Below are 19,796 nucleotides of genomic sequence, written 5' to 3'. Positions count from 1 at the left end.
GGGATTACATATCATCTAGGAGGGTTTTAAGAAGATACTGAAGGAGAGTGGAAGAGAAAAAATGAAACATGATTGAAAGACAACCTAGAATCCTTATCCTCTTCCACACCTTTTTCTGTTCCTACAGAGGCCACTGGGTTTTAAGTGGTGATTTTCCACTTATCCTTTTCCAACTTTGGCATCTTTAATGCAATTTTAAATATTTTATTTGAGATAAGAATCTAATGTGAGATTAACTTTATTTCAAGTATTAGTTGTTATGTATATTATACAAATGCTCTAACCTAATAATTTTGTGTATTTTTTATATTCACAATGTGAGCCCACCAGTCATTTTTTTTTAGTAGGATAATGACAGGCTGAAACAAGGACGAATCACCATAGAAGAATTTAGATCAATTTATCGAATTATTGCACACAGAGAAGAAATTGTTGAGATTTTCAACACATATTCTGGAAACCAGAAATTTCTTTTTGAAAAAAACCTCCTCGAATTTTTGAAACAAGAACAGTATGCACTTGACATGAGAAAAAATATTGCTTTTGAGATCATTCAAAAATATGAGCCTATTGAAGAAGGTATGCTTACATTTCAAAGTTTTCTCAAATATCTAAATACAAAGTATTTTTTTATCAATTACAGTTATTAAATTCAAATTTTTTGGATAGGTCAAATTTCTTTTAGATAATGTAAAATATTGGCAGTTTTATTTCTATATTTTATAGACTTTACATATACCTTTCAGAAAACTGCACTAAATAAACAATTACATTCTTTCCTACTTCATTGTCCAGTTTCCTTTTCTTTTCTTTTCTTTTTTTTTTTTTTTTACTGCTTTGGTGTATCTCTTAAGTGTTCAGAGAGGAGCTTAGGCATGCAAAGCAAGATGAGCTTCTGTTACATGCACTGTAATGAAAGAAAGTGTCTTCATTTTCATTAATAAGTTAAAAACCAAGTAATACTCTTCTACTTTTATACATTATACTATTGAAAATATATAGAAGTATTACATTAGCTAAGTGAAAACTATTCTAGGAAAAAATAAAATATTACAAAATCACTACCTTCTTCATTGTACACATAATTGTCTATAACATTCCATAAACATTGAACATTATTTGCTTTTTCTTATTTTTGAATATAGTCATCTTGTTCATTTGTTTTACTTTTTTAAGATTTTTTTTTTTTACTTTTTTGAGAGAGAAAGAGAGAGGGAGAGAGCAGGACATGGGGCAGGGGCAGAGGGAGAGGGAGAAGTAGATTCCTTGCTGAGCAGGGAGCCTGACATGGGGCTCAATTCCAAGGACCCCAAGGTCACAACCTGAGCCGAGGGCAGAAGCTTAACCAACTGAGCCATCCAAGTGCCCCTAGTCATCTGGTTTACATTAAATGACAATTTAAGCAAATGATATGTCATGTAATTTTTGATCTTTGTCTCACTTTTTAATGGTCAAAACATTTTGCATTTTTTCACTTATTCTTATCCTTAAATGAAATCATAAAGACATTATATAATAAAATATTCACATAATTATGGAAAAGTACCACTAAAGCAATGTTTAGCCCTGCACTAATTAATACAATAGCTCAAAATATTTATTTAACAAGGGCAGTATAAAAGTTCAAGTTATGCCTTTGAAATTTGGTTTATGTACCAATGTTTAATATATGATAATATGGGTTTTAACAAAATCAAACATTTCTTCATTGAGTCATATATTCATAATTGATTCAAATATTTATTTGGGGCAACCAGGTTTGCTTCTGGGGGCTGGGGATACAGTGAAGAATAAGGCAAACTAGATTTTATATTAACGATGGGGGTTTGAGGGAAATTGACAATAAATACATGTATAAAAGGATGATTCCACAGAATGCTGTGTACTGTGAGTGTTAGAGAATAAACAACCCAGGAAGACTAGCTCTGGTTGGGAGTTTAGAGTGGTCCACTCTGAGGATGTGACCTTTGAGCTGAGACCGAAATGATGAAAAAGAACTAGTCATGTGACTAAGTGTGAGAAGTTTCTGAGGTCAAGAGAAGTATTGGACTTGAGTTAGAGAATTCAAGGAATAAGAGGAGGACATGGTTAGAACTCAGAAAACGAGGGCAAGAGGAATTTGGGAGATAGGCAAGGATCAAGTCACACCTGTCTTGCAGGTCATAATTAGGATTTGGGCTCCATGACACGTTCGGTGTCATGAAAAGATTTTGGAGAGTTGTCGTGGTAAGACTGAATGCAGTACTACTAAGAGTTTGGTGTGACCACTATTAAAATTTTTGCAGGTTTGCAACCAGAGAAAGAGCTTGCATCAGCATGTAAAACAACTACATCGCTAAACATGCCTGATGAGTTCAGCTGGCTACTTCTTTTTTTTTTTTAATAGCAAAAACTTTCTCTAAAGAAGTGGTGAATTGATTTATGTTCTGGATCAACTTTTTTATGTCATTGCAAACTTGAAACAACTAGTCTACAGATGAGCTCTTTGAGTAGCGCAGATGCAGTGAATATTAAAAAAAATTACTTTGGCACCATTAACTGCAGGTGGTAAATCAAAAAACACAAAAGGATAATGGCATGGTGGCATTGACATTTTGGAATTGTGTTTGCATTTTAACTATGATACTACAACTGTTCATCCATTTCATCATTTGAGCCTCCCTCAGCCTCAGATACTTTCACACACAGCCAAGACCTTGTGTTTCATTTACATGCTTATTGATCACTTATTAAGTCCAATTAGAATTACAATTGGATAGTCCCAAATGCCAGGGGCTCCTCAATCTCATCCCACTTTGGTACACGTTGTGTACCAAATGAGGTTTTTAAATATTCATGAAATTAACTCTCATGTCAATCTGGTAGCTTTTAAGGGCACAAAATTAGTTTGTTTTCTATTCCATTATCAAAGATTTTAACTTAATTATTCAACAATTCAAAAGGGCTATACACCAGTCACTTCTCTAAAAAAAGAATAAAATCATGCAAATCTTTACTATTACAATATATGATGCATTTACCCCATATGCTCTCATGCTCCTAAATTTGCATGTCTTTGAAACTGAGTTTGCATGCCTATAAACATTTTATATATTCTCTTCTAGCTTTCATTTTTTAAGCCAGAATTGTAATAGCATTTTGAATGCTGATTTTTTCACTTTTATGAAGTCATAAACATTTTCCTTTGTCACTATATATTTTTTTCTGATACATTATTTTAAATTACTTGGTACTGTATCATATTTTGAGCTTTAATTTGTTTTCTTCCCTCATTTATTTTGCTTTTATAAATAATGCTAATGTAAGCATTCTTACACATCAATCTTTGTCTGAGTCTCTATTTCTGCAATGTCAATTCCCAGAAACAAAATCCTTTGCCAAGGATCACTTTCTAGTTTATTTCATTTTATTTTATTTTTTTAAGATTTTATTTATTTTTTCATGACAGACACACACACACACACACACATAGGGAGAGAGAGAGAGAGAGAGAGGCAGAGACACAGGCAGAGGGAGAAGCAGGCTCCATGCAGCAAGCCTGAGTAGGACTCGATCCTAGGTCTCCAGGATCACACCCTGGGCCAAAGGCGGTGCTAAACTGCTGAGCCACCAGGTCTGCCCTCACTTTCTAGTTTAAAGGGAATAGTCACATCAGCTGTTATTTTGAGACAAATTGAATTATGAACAACAAAATAATAACAAATAGCATTTATAGAGCTAATTTATTTAATTATATGTTGGGATAAGTGCTACGATTACCATCATTCTAAAGATATGGAGAAGTTAACTAACATGCCTGATGTATAACAAGTAAACAGATTTAACAAAAACTGTCTGATTCTGGAGCCAGTGTTCTGCCGTAATAGGTAATTTTGATAATCTTATGCCAAAAGCATAGAAGTTCAGAGATACTTTACCAAAGATGCTAATATGCAAAAGATCCAGAAATTCCAGGCATAGGTGTGTACCCAGCATAAATGTGTACATATTTGCACCAAAAATCATGTACTGGTTAATTATAGCAGCATTCTTTGTAAGTGCCTCAAGTTGGAAATTATCTAACTGCTCAAGAACAGAACTGATAAATAATTATGGTGTACTCACACAATGGAATGCTATACAAAAGTGAGAATAAACATCTAACTATATGCAACTATAAGAATAAATCATAGAAACAACGTTGAACAAAATAAATCAGCCACAAAAAGTGCCTACTGTATGAATTCATTCCTAGAAAGCATAAAAAAAAAAAAAACAGAGAAAACTAATCTAGGTGATTAAAAGCCGGACCACTGAATCCACTTGAGTTAGTGGAGAACGAAAAGTTAGCAGAAGGTAGGCTTCTGGGGTGCTGCAATGCTCTGTTCTTTGAGCTGGGTGCTGCTTATCTGGAGGTTTAGTTTATGGAAATTCATTGACCTATGATACATATATTTCTTTATATGTATTTTTAAAACATTTAAAAATCAGAGATTAATTAAATAATATACTCTCTTAGAATGTTGATATAGAAGGACTTAGAGGTACTCATCAGAAAAATTTCATTTCCACAGAAAAATTAGAAATAGTATCAATATTAATTCTAAATGAGTATTTTAGAAATGTCCTCTACTACTGAATAAGTATTAAAGTGAAATGTAATTTTTATATAGTTAATGATATTTCTGCATCCTTTTAACTTACATTTTATAGTTAAGAAAGCACACCAGATGTCATTTGAAGGTTTTACAAGATATATGGGTTCACCTGAATGTCTAGTATTTAAAACTGATTGCACAGAAGTTTATCAAGATATGAATCATCCATTAAATGATTATTTTATTTCAAGTTCACATAATACATACTTGATATCTGACCAGTTACTGGGACCAAGTGACATTTGGGGATATGTAAGGTATTTATTTTTATATTTATATTCATTACATTTTACAACATTTGAAAGTTCCAATAAGTGGTAATTCCGAGTAAAAGCAAACTGCACATTGTGTAAAAACATAGAAAAAGAAATTTTGATTTATGAATATCTTGGAGAGGTAACCTTTGGATGGCTATATAATTATTCTATATTTTAATATCATACATTTTCCTTCTAATTCTTCCTGTTGACCTCCTTTCCTTGGTTATTGGTTATCCCTTCTGAGGTTTCCTAAATAATTTGGATACCTTTTATAGGAAACCATATGAAGAATTTTCTCATCCCCAAAACATTTTAGATTTAAAAAATATGGTTAAAATTAATTCCCAGTCATCAAGACACCATGCTATAAGTAAATGCAACACATAAGTAGATAAATTATATGCTTTGGCATTTATAGATTAGATAGATAGATAGATAGATAGATAGATAGATAGAGACTTATATGTCAAATAATTTACATAAATTAACTAATCTATGCTACATCTCTAATTTTGCATTCTACAATGTATCACACTGTCAATATCAGGCTTCATCTTAGGTAGTCAGCTGAAAATACATTGGTGAACAAGATTTTCAGAGCGCATACGTTCATGAGAATAGACATAATAAGCAGGTAAACAGATTGATATGTTTTTTTTAAAGATTTTATTTATTTATTCATGAGAGACACAGAGAAAGAGGCAAAGACATAGGCAGAGGGAGAAGGGAGCCTGATGTGGGACTCGATCCCCAGACTGGGATCACACCCCGAGCCAAAGGCAGATGCCCAACCACTGAGCCACCCAGGCATCCCTAGATTGATATTTTCAAGGACAGATGAGTCCTTGAAATAATTTCTACTCATACTTAATTACTTATGAGTACTATGAGTCCACATAGAGAAGGTAAGCTAGGGTAACATGAGAGAAAGTAACTATGGAATGGAGGGTGTTCCTTTAGTTAAAGGGTCAGGAAAGACTTCTCAAGAGGTGACATAGTTTGGTCTGAGTGATGATAAAGAGGAAGCCTCAGAAATATTTGGGCATGCTAAGCAGAAGAAATAATAAATGCTTAGGCATGTTCAAATGAGAGAAAGCAAGTGTGGCTAGAAACAAGAGAATGGAGGATGAAGTCAGGTGAGTTTAAGGAAGTAGATAGGGTCAGTTTATGAGGGTTTCACAGGCCATGGGAAGAAGACTGGATTTTATTTCAGTTGCAGTGGGAAGCCATTGGAAAGATTTTCCATAAAATAATGTCATAATTCAATCTACTTTTTACTGTACAGGAAGGATTGATGCTTAGGTAGAAGATGATTGGAGAAGATATTGTAGCAATATGCTGATGATAGTTATGTAGATGATGAATTTATGAGGTAGCTGTTGAGATCAGTGGTTGAATTTGAAATATATTAAGGAGGCAGAGCCAAGAAGACTTACCAGGTGGTCTGAAGGGAGGTACAAGGGAAAGAGAGAACTATCAAGATTTTTGGCCTGATAACTTAGCATATGATGATCCTATTGACAGAGATAGTGAAGTCTGAGAAGACCAGTGTAGGGTGTGAGGCAAAAGCAAGAGTGTAGTAATTCCCACATTCTGTTGAGTTACCAAATCATTGTCAAAGGGCTAGGTCAGACAGTCAGTTAAGTATAACTGCCTGGGACTTAGGAGAAATATCTAGACTGGACAAACAGAATTGGAAGTCATCAATATATAAATAATACTCAAAGCTATGTGGTTGGTTGGTGTTAATTAAGGAAATCATGGGTGTAAAAGATAGCTCTATGAAAATATCAGATTTACAAATAAACATGGCTTCTCCAATATAAAATCTTACATAGGGATCCCTGGGTGGCACAGCGGTTTAGCGCCTGCCTTCGGCCCAGGGCGTGATCCTGGAGACCAGGGATCGAATCCCACATCGGGCTCCCGGTGCATGGAGCCTGCTTCTCCCTCTGCCTATGTCTCTGCCTCTCTCTCTCTCTCTCTGTGTGACTATCATAAATAAATAAAAATTAAAAATAAAATAAAATAAAATAAAATAAAATAAAATAAAATCTTACATAAACACATGAATCCATGAGCTCAGAAATATATCTAATTAGAATCCATAAGGATAACCCAATTTATAGCTACACTTTCATTATAGAAATTTCTACTCATACTTAATTACTTATATATTTTTTAAAAAAGAGAAAATATGCATTTTCATAAAGTTGATTTAACAATGCAGAAAATTTACTTTTGAATGAAGAAAATGTTCCACCCAAGTAAACATTTAAATTTTAACTTAATTGAATTGTACTTAAATTTAATTGTATTTCTTCCACCCACTTGTGGAAGATACCCTTTTATAATGCAAATTTTTCAAAATTTCTCTATGCGTGAGAGGTGGTATAATGTAGTGTTGATTGATTAATGCTAAGTTTCTGGTGCTGATCTTTCCTGTCTTTCCCTTCTTTATAAATTATGTGACAGTTACAACCTCTTTGAATCTCAGCTTCCTCATCTCTAATATTAACTACCTTAGAGTATTAAATATTTTAATCCAAGAAAGGCCCTTAAACTTATGTAAGTGGAACAGATTTTTTTTTTTTAATGTGACAGAAATTTCTACTATTCATTTTCAAAAGGGGAATTAGTGTGAAATAGTAGAACGTGGCTTCCCTAACACCACTGGGGGAGACACAACTTTCTTTTATGTGCCTCTGAATTAAGGAGTTGGCCTGACACAGTGAAATCCACTCAAATCATTTTTGCTGGGGACCAAACCATGTAGTTGAAATAGGCAATTTGGTAAAGGTTGGCTTGATCTAAGGATAAAATCAAAACTATCTAGAGAAGTAGCAGGAACCAGTATTAGTTAGGTTGACCTTCATGGAAAGTTTTCTTTCACAAGTCAATAGTTTTTTTGTTTTCCCAGAAAAGCGTTCAAGATTAGTCTCTGCTAACAGCACAGAGGACTGATATTCTGTATAAGAAACGGCAAGACAATTTACTTAGACAATCAACTAAGAGAAAGTAACACATTTTTTAATGGCAATTAATAAAGTTTACGCATAGATATTGCTTTTCCAATTTAAAATCTAAATACATAAATAAATCCACAGATGAGAAATACATTTATTTTGAATTCTACAAATATAACCCAGTTTAGGACTTGTACATAAATTAGATAGTCAGCTTATTCACCCTTGGAAAAATTGATGGGAAAACAAAACTTTCTTAGAAGAGCATGCTAGGTCATTTCTCCAATACAAGGACAAACAGACTAAAAAAAAAACTCTTAAATTTTACATTTTAGTGCATCACTATATACCCAAATAAAGTCATGTGCATTTAAAAGAGGAAAACAAAAATGGTCTTAAAAAAACAAACCTCAGAGAAACTACATATATATATATATATATTTATATTTTGCATTGTTTTGGTGAAGCATCCAAAATAGATGAAATTTTCTTCTTCCCTAATACTCTACCTCCTGGGGTTCCCTCCCCTTTCATTCATATTATTCCCAAAGGAGCATTAGGTCTCCTTGTTTTCAGAATTCAGCACCTGGATTTTGGGATTATAATTGTTTTATCTTTTCTCAGTTAATACCCCTATCTAAATATTGCTTGAGTCATCTTAGAAAGTTGACTAAATTTGATCCCCCAAGAAGTATTAGATCTAAACGGTTTATTTTCTGATATGGTTTCTTTGATATTCTGTGTTTGTTTGGAAGAACTGCTGATTTTCTCTCAAGTACCTGGTGCTGGTACCATGCTCTCTTTTCCTATTATGGCTTAAGGCAGGATTTTTCAAATCTTCACATTTGATGTCAGATCATTCTTTGCCGTGCATGGTAAAATGTTTAGCAGTAACCCTGGCCTCTACCCTCTAGATGCCAGGTGCAAATCTCCTTTCTATTCCCAGTTGTGGCAACCAAAAGTGTCTCCAGACATTGCCAAACGTCCCCCAGGAGGCAAAATTGTGACTAAAAACTACGGGCCTAGAGACAGTGGGATAAGTTGATATACTTCTTGGAAAGCAAATGTTAATTTGGTTTTCTATGGGAAAAATACCTTCAAGTATGGTAGGGGGCTTCTTTGATCTATTCCCTGAAACATGGCTGTCAATTCTAAGATCCTAATGTCTCAAGTCAGCCCTCTTTTCATTCAGTCTCTCTTCCAAGATTGTATTTCAGGAGATCACATCTGTCTGCCTTCACTTGTTTTCTTACGTCCCTATAACTCCCATTTTTTTCTAATAAAACATAATAAATGTTTATTGATAGTGAATTAAATATAACAAGCATTTTTTATGAGACTGAAATTTTAGTTCCTTCCCTTGTAGAAATTATAGCATAAGGGATAGCGAGAAATTGCAGGATTCAGAGTCCACAGCACTGCACATTGCACTATCTTGGGGATGCTGGAAATGTGGATGGCACAGATTACTTCCATGTCAAGCTGTGCTCAAAGAAAAAAGAAAAGTGTGTTCAGTTCAACACAACAACTTGTCTTCATTATGGATTTGATAATACATTTATTGCAAAATCACAAATAGTCTTTGGGATATTTTGACACTATGGCATATATTTTTAATGATCCAGAAATGACAATTTATTTTGCTTAAATTTTACTAGTGCCCTTGTGAAAGGATGCCGTTGTCTGGAAATTGACTGCTGGGATGGATCACAAAATGAACCTGTCGTATACCATGGTTATACACTCACCAGCAAGCTTCTGTTTAAAACTGTTATCCAAGCAATACACAAATATGCATTCATAGTACGTGCGTATCTTTGTTAAATTATAGTTATTTAAACACAATATAATTTACTTGCTTCAAAATCCTATAATGCTTGGCTTTAGTTTAGATCAGTGATATTTCAAATTGTGTGTTATGATATGTAGGATATAATTAAAGGTAGATTTATCAAAGTTAATCTCAAGTAGTAAGATGAATGTTTCAGGGAACTTTCTGTTTAGTTATATAACATATATAGAATGTGTGTGTGTATTTTGTTACAATGCAAAATATATTTCTTACTGTGAGTTATAGCCAAAAACGTTTAAGAATTACTGGTATATACAGTAGTAAATATTTTAGCAATATTCAACTACTTTACTTTCAAGACATAAAATAAAATATGTCAAAGTGTATTATATAGATTGTTGACAGTTTTTATGACTATGATGGCAGCTAGTCATACAACAAAGAATGTTTAGAAGTTTACTTGGATTTTAAAGTTATTGTTGGATTTACTAAAGTCACAGATTCAAAGATCTAGTTCTTTTGAGAGCTTCTAAATTCAGCCTACAAATCCTAGTCTATAAATTGAATGGATTTTACCATTAAGTTTAGAAAAATACTTGATTCTAGTTACAAATGTGACTTGTAAAGCACTTTTGGACATTTTAAATTGTTTTTGTAAAGTTAGTATGTTTGATTTCTTCAGTATTTCAATCACGGTGGCATTGAAGAGATTTAACAAAATCTCACTGAGTATTTAAACAATGTATATCTAATAAGTTAAACATACAAATTTGATAAACCTAAAGTTCTCCTAAGTAGGTCAATACATTATCTATGAATATAAACATAACTTAAAAATAACAAATTTAAATAAGCTGCTCTATTATTTGAGAGTGTAAAATACTAAAAATGTATAAAATATACATATAAAATATGAAAAATTTCTTTTAGTATAAAACATTGATATATGGCATTGATTCTCTTAAATATCTAATTTCTGATGATTTCTAAATTTATATCTTGCCCTTGAACTCTATACCAACATAGATAAGGACATATTGGACATCTCCTCTTGCATATTTAACTAGTGTATTTAACTTAACATGTTTAGAACTGAGCTCAAGATACTCCTCTTCCTTGCAGGCCTGCTCTTCCCATGGTCTTCCCCATCTCAGTTATGGGTAACTCCTGTGTTCAAGCTTAAATCGTAGTCAACTTTAACTCTCCTCCCTTTGTTTATCTCCAATCCTTCAATAAGTTCTTTAGCAAATCCTCTTGGGTCTACTTACAAAATATATGCTGAATTTAACCCCTTCTCTCCATGCTCACTGTCACTGTCCTGGGCAACTACCTTCACTTCTCACTTGGGTTTTTGCAATGGCTTCTTATTCAATGTTCCTGCTTCTCTCCTGGTTCCCCTGCAATTTCATCTCAATGTTTCAGCCAGGGTTACCTTTTGGTAAGTCAAATCATGTCATTCCCCTTCTCAAAACCTTCAGTCTCACTAAAAATACAAACTAAAATCCATGTCTAACCTGTTTTCTGTTACCTCCAACTTCTACTCATCTCTCTATTTTTCACATGGCCATTCTGGCCTCTTTACTGTTTTCAGATGCATCTCAAAGCCCTTGCCCTCCCTATTCTCTTTATCTGAAATACTCTTACCAAGTATTTGTATAGCAAATCCTTTCACATCATTCAGGATGGATAACTGAGAAAATAGAAGCAATCTTAAAATTCAAAAGCCTTGCAAGGATGGAAACCCTTATAGCTTCTAAGACTTAAAGAGAAAGAGATGGAATGAAAAAAGGTCTTTGAAGCAACAAAGACTCAATGAGACTTCTCAGCCGAACCAGGGGACTCAGTTTTGTAGCAAAGGTTGGACTAAAAGTTGAAATTTCTACTCAAGATAATCACCATTAATTCGGGGAACAGAGCAGTAAAATAAAATAGACATGATAATTATTAAAGTTCTAGGAAAGAACTTTAGATATAGTGACTGGTACATGTAACCTAACTAAAAGGATGCATATAGGGAGTCTAACATTTTAAGGGAATTACATTGCCAAAAACACAACACAATACCAACATAGCAAAATAAAACGCAAGCATGACTCTTAACTGAGCCTTAAGACAACCCTTGGTCAAGAAGTGAGCTGCAAAAGTTGCCTAGCATTAAGGAAAGCAAGTCACTCAACACCTACTTTAGTGTGGCAGAGGATAAAAGACAAGTGGACTCCTTCCCTGAAGGTGGGGCCAAGGATCACAGAAGACCGAAAAAAAAAGAAAAAAAGAACTTTCCCTGATGAGTGTCAGGGGCTAATTGAGAAATCTGTATGCTGGCCATCACTTTGTCTAGTCTCAAAATCACTTTTTATATTTGAGAAAGATTTTTACGTTGATTTCTTGATATTAGACTGAGTATATATATATATTAGGTTATTATAGTAGGCTGAATAAGGGCTCAGGAAGGTTCTAATTCCTGGAACCTGTAAATATTACTTTATTTGGAAAAAGAGTCTTTGCAGACGGATGAAATCAAGGACCTTGAGATGAGGAGATTATCCTGGATTAGCTGGGTGAGCCCAAATGCCATACAGAAGAGGAGACAAAATGAAGATGAGGGGTAGAGATTGGAGTGATATGACCACAAGCTAATGAATGTTGGCAACGACCAGAAGCTGTAAGAGGCAAGGAATAGATTTCCCTTAGAGCCTGCTGCTCCCTTGATTTTAGCCAGTGAAACTGATTTCAAAGTTTGGCCCCTAGAATTATGAAAGAATAAATTTCTGTTGTTTCAAGCAACCAAATTTGTGGTCAATTGCTTCAGCAGTCACAAGACACTAATATACTTATACATTAAAAAGGCATAATATTGTATCTCCTATTCGAAGGCTGTAATAATGCACCAGACCTTGGTTTGTTTATAAGTTGGTACATTTGTGCCCTGATAAGTATATAGGAAACAAAATAAAGAAAATAATTTTGAATGAGGCCCTAAAATGAGTGTTGTTTTTCTGTTTTGTGGCATATTTCAAATTTACTGTGGTGACAAAGGACAGAGAATATCTTTGTAAAGCCATCTTAATAGATTCTTTTTATTATTGTATCTTTATCTTTTTTTTCTAATTATAATGCCATGAGTTTTGATTATAGGATTTGGAACTAAAGAATTAGAAAATTAACATCTCCTCTATCTTATCCATGTTAAAGTTTTTCTTTCACATTGAAAAATATCTAAATAAGAATATCTGATAAGCAAATATACATGCTTAAAACATTAAAATGTAGAATTATACTCCTTGGCAACTTGTTTTTTTCCTCATAAGACTATATTATAGATAACTTTCTATAATATAGTAAGATATGTAGCTCTACCTCCTCCTTATCAGGTTTTTATCATTCCTTTAAATGGACAGAATTTACTTAAACAAATATCTACTGTTGGATGCTTCAGTTGTTTCCTATATTTCTAGTATAAATAGTAATAATCTTCCTTTTTATACAGATTTAATGCTCCCTGTTATGTCAAACTCAAAAGTACTTTCAGTTTAAAGAATACTTATTTTGCAAAAGTACAGAAACATTGAATGTAAGTTTTAAAATAGATTAACTGCTTCTATTAATTGCATTAAAATTATTGAGGAGTTCTGATCAATAACCATAGTAATGGTTAATTTTTTAGGCATCTGACTATCCAGTGGTGCTCTCTTTAGAAAATCACTGCTCTCCTTCCCAACAAGAAGTGATGGCAGACATTTTGCAGTCTGTTTTTGGAGATACCTTGCTTTCTGATATGCTTGATGATTTTCCAGACAAACTACCTTCACCAGAGGTAACATTTTGTCTGAGAGGCTCAGGTTAATAAAAAAAGAAAAAGCATGTCACTATTATATTGATCCATAAAACTGGGTTACAGATCAATGAAAGTGCTTAGTTTTGATTGTTTATAGAGGTGTATTTTTGCAATGTGTTGCCTGGGAAATGTTCCCATGAGCATTTGGGTAAATATATTTTGATAAAAAAGAATATATAGAGGTATATGTAAAAACTTACATTTTTTTATTATGTGTCATACCTTATGAGTCCAAAATTTTAAGTCAGTTGATATTAAGGCACAGGAATTTGATATTTTATAGGGAAAGCCTAGGAAAGATTGTGTCCAATTCCTTAGCATCTGGGTGGTAGGTTTCCCTTTTTTAAAAAAAGACTTATTTATTTATCTATTTATTTATTTGAGTGGGAGAGAGCTGAGGAGAGGCAGAAGGAGAGGAAGAGACAATCTTAAGCAGACTGTGTTGAGTAATCTCACAAGCCTGAGTGGAGACCAAGAGTCGGATGCTTAACTAACTGTGTCACCCAGGTGCATCCTCCTCCTTTAAATCTGCTCTTTTTAATTCTTCTATCTCTTATGGGCCTTCCTCCATCCTCAACTTAACTTCAAGTACTTAGTTTAAAAAAGTGCGTGCACCCTAGCCTCATGATTTTGATCTCTCTTCAGCTATTTCTTTATTATTCTCTGTTTCGACCTAAATTTCCACTTTCTCATCTCACAACCTAATGAGCTTTGTCTTCCAACTGCTCCTCAGTAAGTGTTTCATTCTCATCAGAGATTTTCCTACTAGTAAATTCTAACAGACTTATTTCAGTCACCATCTGACTTCTTTCCTTCAGAATGTTCAATGCTGGGAAGGCTCCTTCCTTTCCTTGAAACACAGAAATACCACATTTTTTTAGGTTTTCCTCATTCTTCTTGGGCGAGTCCTTAGTTCCCCTGCCAGTCTGTTCTCCTCACCCCAAATTTCATCAGAGGATAGGCAAACTTTTTTTTTTGCATGGCATGATGGCATTGTCTAACAACAAATAGTTTAGTTTTGACGTGTCGTCATTTTGGTATGTAGAGCAGTATTTCTGTAATATTTGAGTATTTTCTTTATCTTATTTAGAAGAGTGGAAAATTTAAAGGTGACAGTTGTAACACTGGCAATAAGTATAGGACTCATGATAGCATTGAAATGTACAAAAAAAATTGAACAGATGGAAAAACTGTGACTCTTTCACCCCGTAAGAATTCTCACGACTAAATGCTCAATCATGATAGAAAAGAAATATTAAATAAAGACCTAGTGCAAAGTGCTGGAAACATATCAAAGATTTAATCAAATATGTAATCTAAGGTTTAGTCTAATGGTCTAATCCAAGAAATTATGATAATTTTTAGCTTTCTAGGAATAGGACCCGTCCTCCTATTATTTATAAACAACTTTCTAGAATCCAGATATGTAGTTTTCATTAATGTTTTTGTTTCTATACCAAAGTAAGGAGATGCTTTCCAATGAGTAGAGGAATTAGAGGTAAGGTCATTTTCTCATATCTCACTCAGTCACTGGAGTAAAAAGAATTGCCTAGAGTCTTGTTAAAGAGGCATAATTCCAGCTCTACAACTCAAGATTCTGATTCTTTAATTTTGAAGTAGATCCCAAGAACCTATTTCTTAATAAGAACTCCAGGTGATGCTTTAAAAAAAGAGTTATTTATTTATTTATTTTGGAAAGAAGGAGAGATAAAGCAAGTTGGGAGGGACAGAGGCAGAGAGAGAGAGAATCTCAAGCAGACTCCCTGCTCAGTGTGGAGCCCAACACAGGTCATGGTCTACTACTCAGAGGTCATGATCTGACCTGAAATCAAGAGTCAGATGCTTAACTGATTGAGCCCAGGTGATGCTTTTGATACATGTGTTTGCATAGTGCATTTTGGAAAAACTCTGCATTAGAAAGTAATATAAGGACCATAGTAATAGAAGGTCTAAGGTGATGGAGTAACTTGAATGGGTACCTGGGATAGCAAAGTGAAGGGACAACTCAAAGCTCCTTGAAGAAAAGAACTTTTTTTTCATAATCCAGATTTCTGCAGCATTATACATAAAACATAGCAGATATTTAATAAGTACATTAATAGGGGCTCTTGGCTGCCTCAATCAGTAGAGAGCATGTGTCTCTCCACATTGGGGATGGAGCTTTCTTAAAAACAATATACTGATAAATTAATTTAATAGTTGAAAAGGACAGGGATAAATCAGGGGAACCAGAAATCTTTGGATTTAGAATGACTGACACTGCTGGTGAATTTTGTTATGCTTTAAGTTTTGATGGACAGGAAATATTAATTTGATGATGCTTGTGGCCAATGCAGTTAAAATATGAAGAAGACTTACAAATATTTAATTTAAATTTAGTCCATTTTAGGTGTCAAACATTACAATAGACATTTTTAAATACCTGATCTCATTTAATATTTTTTAATGTTGGATAACAGAGTGATGATCTGAAGCATTTGCTGCCAGAAGTTGTAACATTCTAACTTTTATAGCATTGCAAGCATTTTTACATATATATAAATGTATAAAAATATATAAATTATATAAAATATGTACAATGTGTGTGTACATATAATTTTCATGTAAGCCAATTTCTTAAAATGGTAGCAATTTGTGGAATGTAAAAGAAATGGAGCCAGGGTAAGTCCCAATCATAACAGGCTTATTTTGGGGTGAATTTTGGTCAATACTATAATATAACTGGTTTCTATTAAGGTATTATAGGGGTATGGAAAAAGAGTGCGTTCTTACATATTTTACTACGGTGGGCTAACTGAAAACATGGTGAAAGACTTTTCAATGACTGTTAAAATGCAAACTTCCCTGTAAATGTGTAATTGTATCTCTCTTTCAAATCATTTCTGTAGGCATTAAAATTCAAAGTATTAGTTAGAAACAAGAAAATAGGATCCTTAAGGGAAACCCGTGAAAGAAAAGGTTCTGATAAGCATGGTCAGGTAGAGGAATATGAAGAGATAGATCAAGAGGTGGACGAAGAAATCAAAGAATCAAAATCATTGGCTGTTTTAGAAGACGATTCAGAAAAGGAATCAGAGACAATAAGTGCAGCTGGATTACCACTCTTCAAGAGAAGGAGGGTGAGATGATACTTTGTGAAAATCTTACAAGTGATTGAAAAGTTGTTTTGTTTTCTTACTGGTGGAGAATTAAACATTTTCTTTTTTTTGGAAGGAAAATTCTTTTCCCTCCTTGTAAAAATTCTAGTCTATCATTTAAAACTTGTTTGGAAAAAATTAACATGGTAAGAGAAAATTTTAAAGTTATATCTTCTCTTGCATTATCTGTTTTAAAATTCATTAATTTGAGAGAGAGAATGCATGTGTGAATGCACAAGTTGGGGGAAGGACAGAGTGAGAGAAGAGAGAATCTTCAGCAGCCTCTGGCTGAGCACAGAGCACACAGGTGCTTGATCTCATGACCCAGGAGATCATGACCCAGGAGATGAAATAGAGTCAGACACCTAATTGATTGAAGCACCCAGGTGCCCTTGGCTGTTTATAATGTTTTCTCAATGGTCCAATATTATGTATTTTTATGTAATAGGCATTATGCAATGTTCAAAATACAAACAAAATATTTCTGCCTTCAAGGAGACCATACTAGCAGAGACAAGAAAATAATTGTTACAATATATAGTATTGTAAGTATACAAGTTGGCATGACAAAAGAAGGTTATCTTGAATTACAAGTGACATAAAACTAATTCAACTGGTTTAAGTAAATCGTGAATTAGTTAATTGGCCCACATCAATGAAAAGTTCAGGGAAAGGGATTCAAATTTCAGGAATGACATGGTATAATGTCTCAAGCAAAGTTCCACAGAACTTTCTTTCTCCAACTTTGGATCCACTTTCTCTACATTGGTGCAAGACTTCACAAAGCATTAGCTTTATATGCTTTCAGGCTCACATCCAATGGAAACCTACTTATCTCTCAGATGACCGAGCAAACTTTTATGTGCATTGGCTACAATCCAGGTGTGTGCACATCCCAGAGTCAATTGCTATTGCTAGGGGATTTGCAGTGCAAATCTCTGATTATTGAGGTCCGAGCCATATTATCAATACTTAAGCCCATGGATTGAGCTTGAGTAAGGAATATTTTCCCAAAAACAAAACTTGGGAAGGTGCTAACAGAAGTGTAGAGGATGTAGATGCTGGCATGTGAAAGATCAAATGTATACTATATAGCAGAAATTATTCCCAGATGTTTGACTACCCTGGGCATTTACTTACTCATGACTAAATATCCTAAAGTTATCAAACTCATGAAAATAAATTGATATCTTTGGGAAAAAAGGAATTAGTAATAATTGTCATCTTCAATACTTGTTATATTAGTTGGGATTTTAGATGTATCCTGTCTCATGTTAACATTAAATACTATCATCATGAAAAATAATTACATTAACACCTTCCAAATGGCTTTTGAGGAGACAATATTATGAAAAGACTAATGTAATTGATCTGAAAGCATGTTTTCTTTATTGGAAAAGGAATTTTTCAGATGATTAGTGCAAAAATATGAAATTCCTGCATTTTATTTTTATACCACAAAGGTAAAAGTGGCTATGGCCCTATCTGATCTTGTCATTTATACCAAAGCTGAGAAGTTCAGAAGCTTTCAGTATTCAAGGCTATATCAGCAATTTAATGAAACTAATTCCATTGGGGAGACAGAGGCTCGAAAACTTTCAAAGTTGAAAGGTAAATAATTCTTATGATTCCAACAGATGAAGTGTTTAAAAAACTTTTATGCACTGCTAAGGTGTCAAGATTGCTCAATGACATTTATAAAAACTATATTCTCATAAAATGCCAACATATTTAATGTAATTTTAAAAAAAGACAATATGTCTCAGGTCACAACAAGTGATTTCACAGAACTTGTTTAACTAATTTCTTTAGGTCATGAAATTTTCTTTGAGAATGTCCAGTGTGGAAACTTGGGTGGGCGGGGCTCTGATGAGCAGTTTATAGAGGAGAGTGGTAAGTGACAAAGGTGAGCAGGATTGAAATCTCAGGAGTCATATCATCCCCTATGTGTTTCTGAAGGTTGCCTTTGATAGTAGTGTAAAGGCGAGGCCCTATAGGGAAGGGATGATGAAGGCTCATGGTAGAGAGAACGGAGCCATGGTGAACTTTGTGGACTCAGCATGCACCTGAGGTAGACAATTAAATAGACCTAGAGACTAGATCCAAGGTGGGGGAGAAGGAGGACATGACAGCCAGGTCAGGCTGCTACATGGCTGTGCAGAATGCGCACTGTCCCTGCACGTCTGCAGTTGTACCATTTGTCTCCACATCTTTTAACTGTCTTCTGATTCTGAACCTGAGGTGGATTATCCTTTTTGCTAGAATCCAGGATGCAGCTAGGCCTTGGAAAGAGAATGGGAAACAGACCCAACCCTTTTTTCAAACTTGAATGATGGGGAATAACCTCAACTTTAAAAAAAAGAATGAGTAATTAACTCGGTAGGTAAGGGACTCTCCAAATCCTTCTTTAAAAATGCAACCTACCCCCCCAAAAAAGCAACCTACCATCCTGTGTCGAAACACCATGGCAAGGAAATCAGTACCTGCAACTGACAAAAAAGCTGTTGGCTGCTTGGAAATGTGGATTCTGATGTATTTGATGGTTAACCTCTTAGGGCTGGCCACTGGTGCCCAAGGGTTTTGAGGTATACTTCAAATCATTTCTTCAAACCGACTCTAAATATTTTAGGGTCCTTTTGTTTGTTTTTTAAACTCTAGATTATGACAAAAACCAATTCAGTAGGTCTCAACTACAGTTAAAATAATAGAGTAGAATAGAATGGAATAGACTAGACTGGACTAGAATCATAGAGATTCAACTAGAGTATTATATTGTGAAACAAGCATCTGTGTATATTGTGTGTTGGGTGGGATATAAAATATATTTCTTACAGTGAGTATTGTCAGCTGAGTTTGAATTTGGATGACCTACTTTGCTAGCCTCTATTCTTTCAAACTATTGAGTGGTTTTGTTGTTGTTCAAGGTAACAAGACCTCTAGGCACAGCAAAAGTAGTTATAATTCTCTTACTCTGATTGTATTAGACACTTGCTCAAAATTTGTAAAGGGACTGGGCAGTTCTGAGCAGAGGCATAAAATGAAACATCACCATCTCTTTGGAAAGAGTATAGAAATTTTCCTTGCACCAAAAGCCAATAATAAATAATTAATGATGTGGATGAAAGTGTACTCCAAGAATGTCCATCATTATTAAAAACTTAAATGTCAC

The 19,796-nt window shown here is 34.1% G+C and overlaps 1 protein-coding gene across 1 annotated transcript in view; it reads left to right on the top strand.

Moving 5' to 3' along the window:
- Positions 1-509: 509 nt before the first annotated feature.
- The window catches only part of PLCZ1 (phospholipase C zeta 1), a 35,545-nt gene continuing 16,258 nt past the window's right edge, over positions 510-19,796 (top strand). The window contains exons 1-7 of the mRNA XM_041735454.1: positions 510-579; positions 4,693-4,894; positions 9,522-9,666; positions 13,320-13,469; positions 16,379-16,463; positions 16,542-16,614; positions 18,087-18,238. Of these exons, the coding sequence (XP_041591388.1) occupies positions 525-579; positions 4,693-4,894; positions 9,522-9,666; positions 13,320-13,469; positions 16,379-16,463; positions 16,542-16,614; positions 18,087-18,238 (862 nt within the window). The 5' untranslated portion in view covers positions 510-524. The remainder of the gene's footprint in view (positions 580-4,692; positions 4,895-9,521; positions 9,667-13,319; positions 13,470-16,378; positions 16,464-16,541; positions 16,615-18,086; positions 18,239-19,796) is intronic.

Source organism: Vulpes lagopus, chromosome 21 (genome assembly GCF_018345385.1).
Source record: "Vulpes lagopus strain Blue_001 chromosome 21, ASM1834538v1, whole genome shotgun sequence".
NCBI lineage: Eukaryota > Metazoa > Chordata > Mammalia > Carnivora > Canidae > Vulpes > Vulpes lagopus.
Note: the sequence above shows the minus strand (reverse complement) of the source record. Positions and strands in the feature narration are given on the sequence as shown.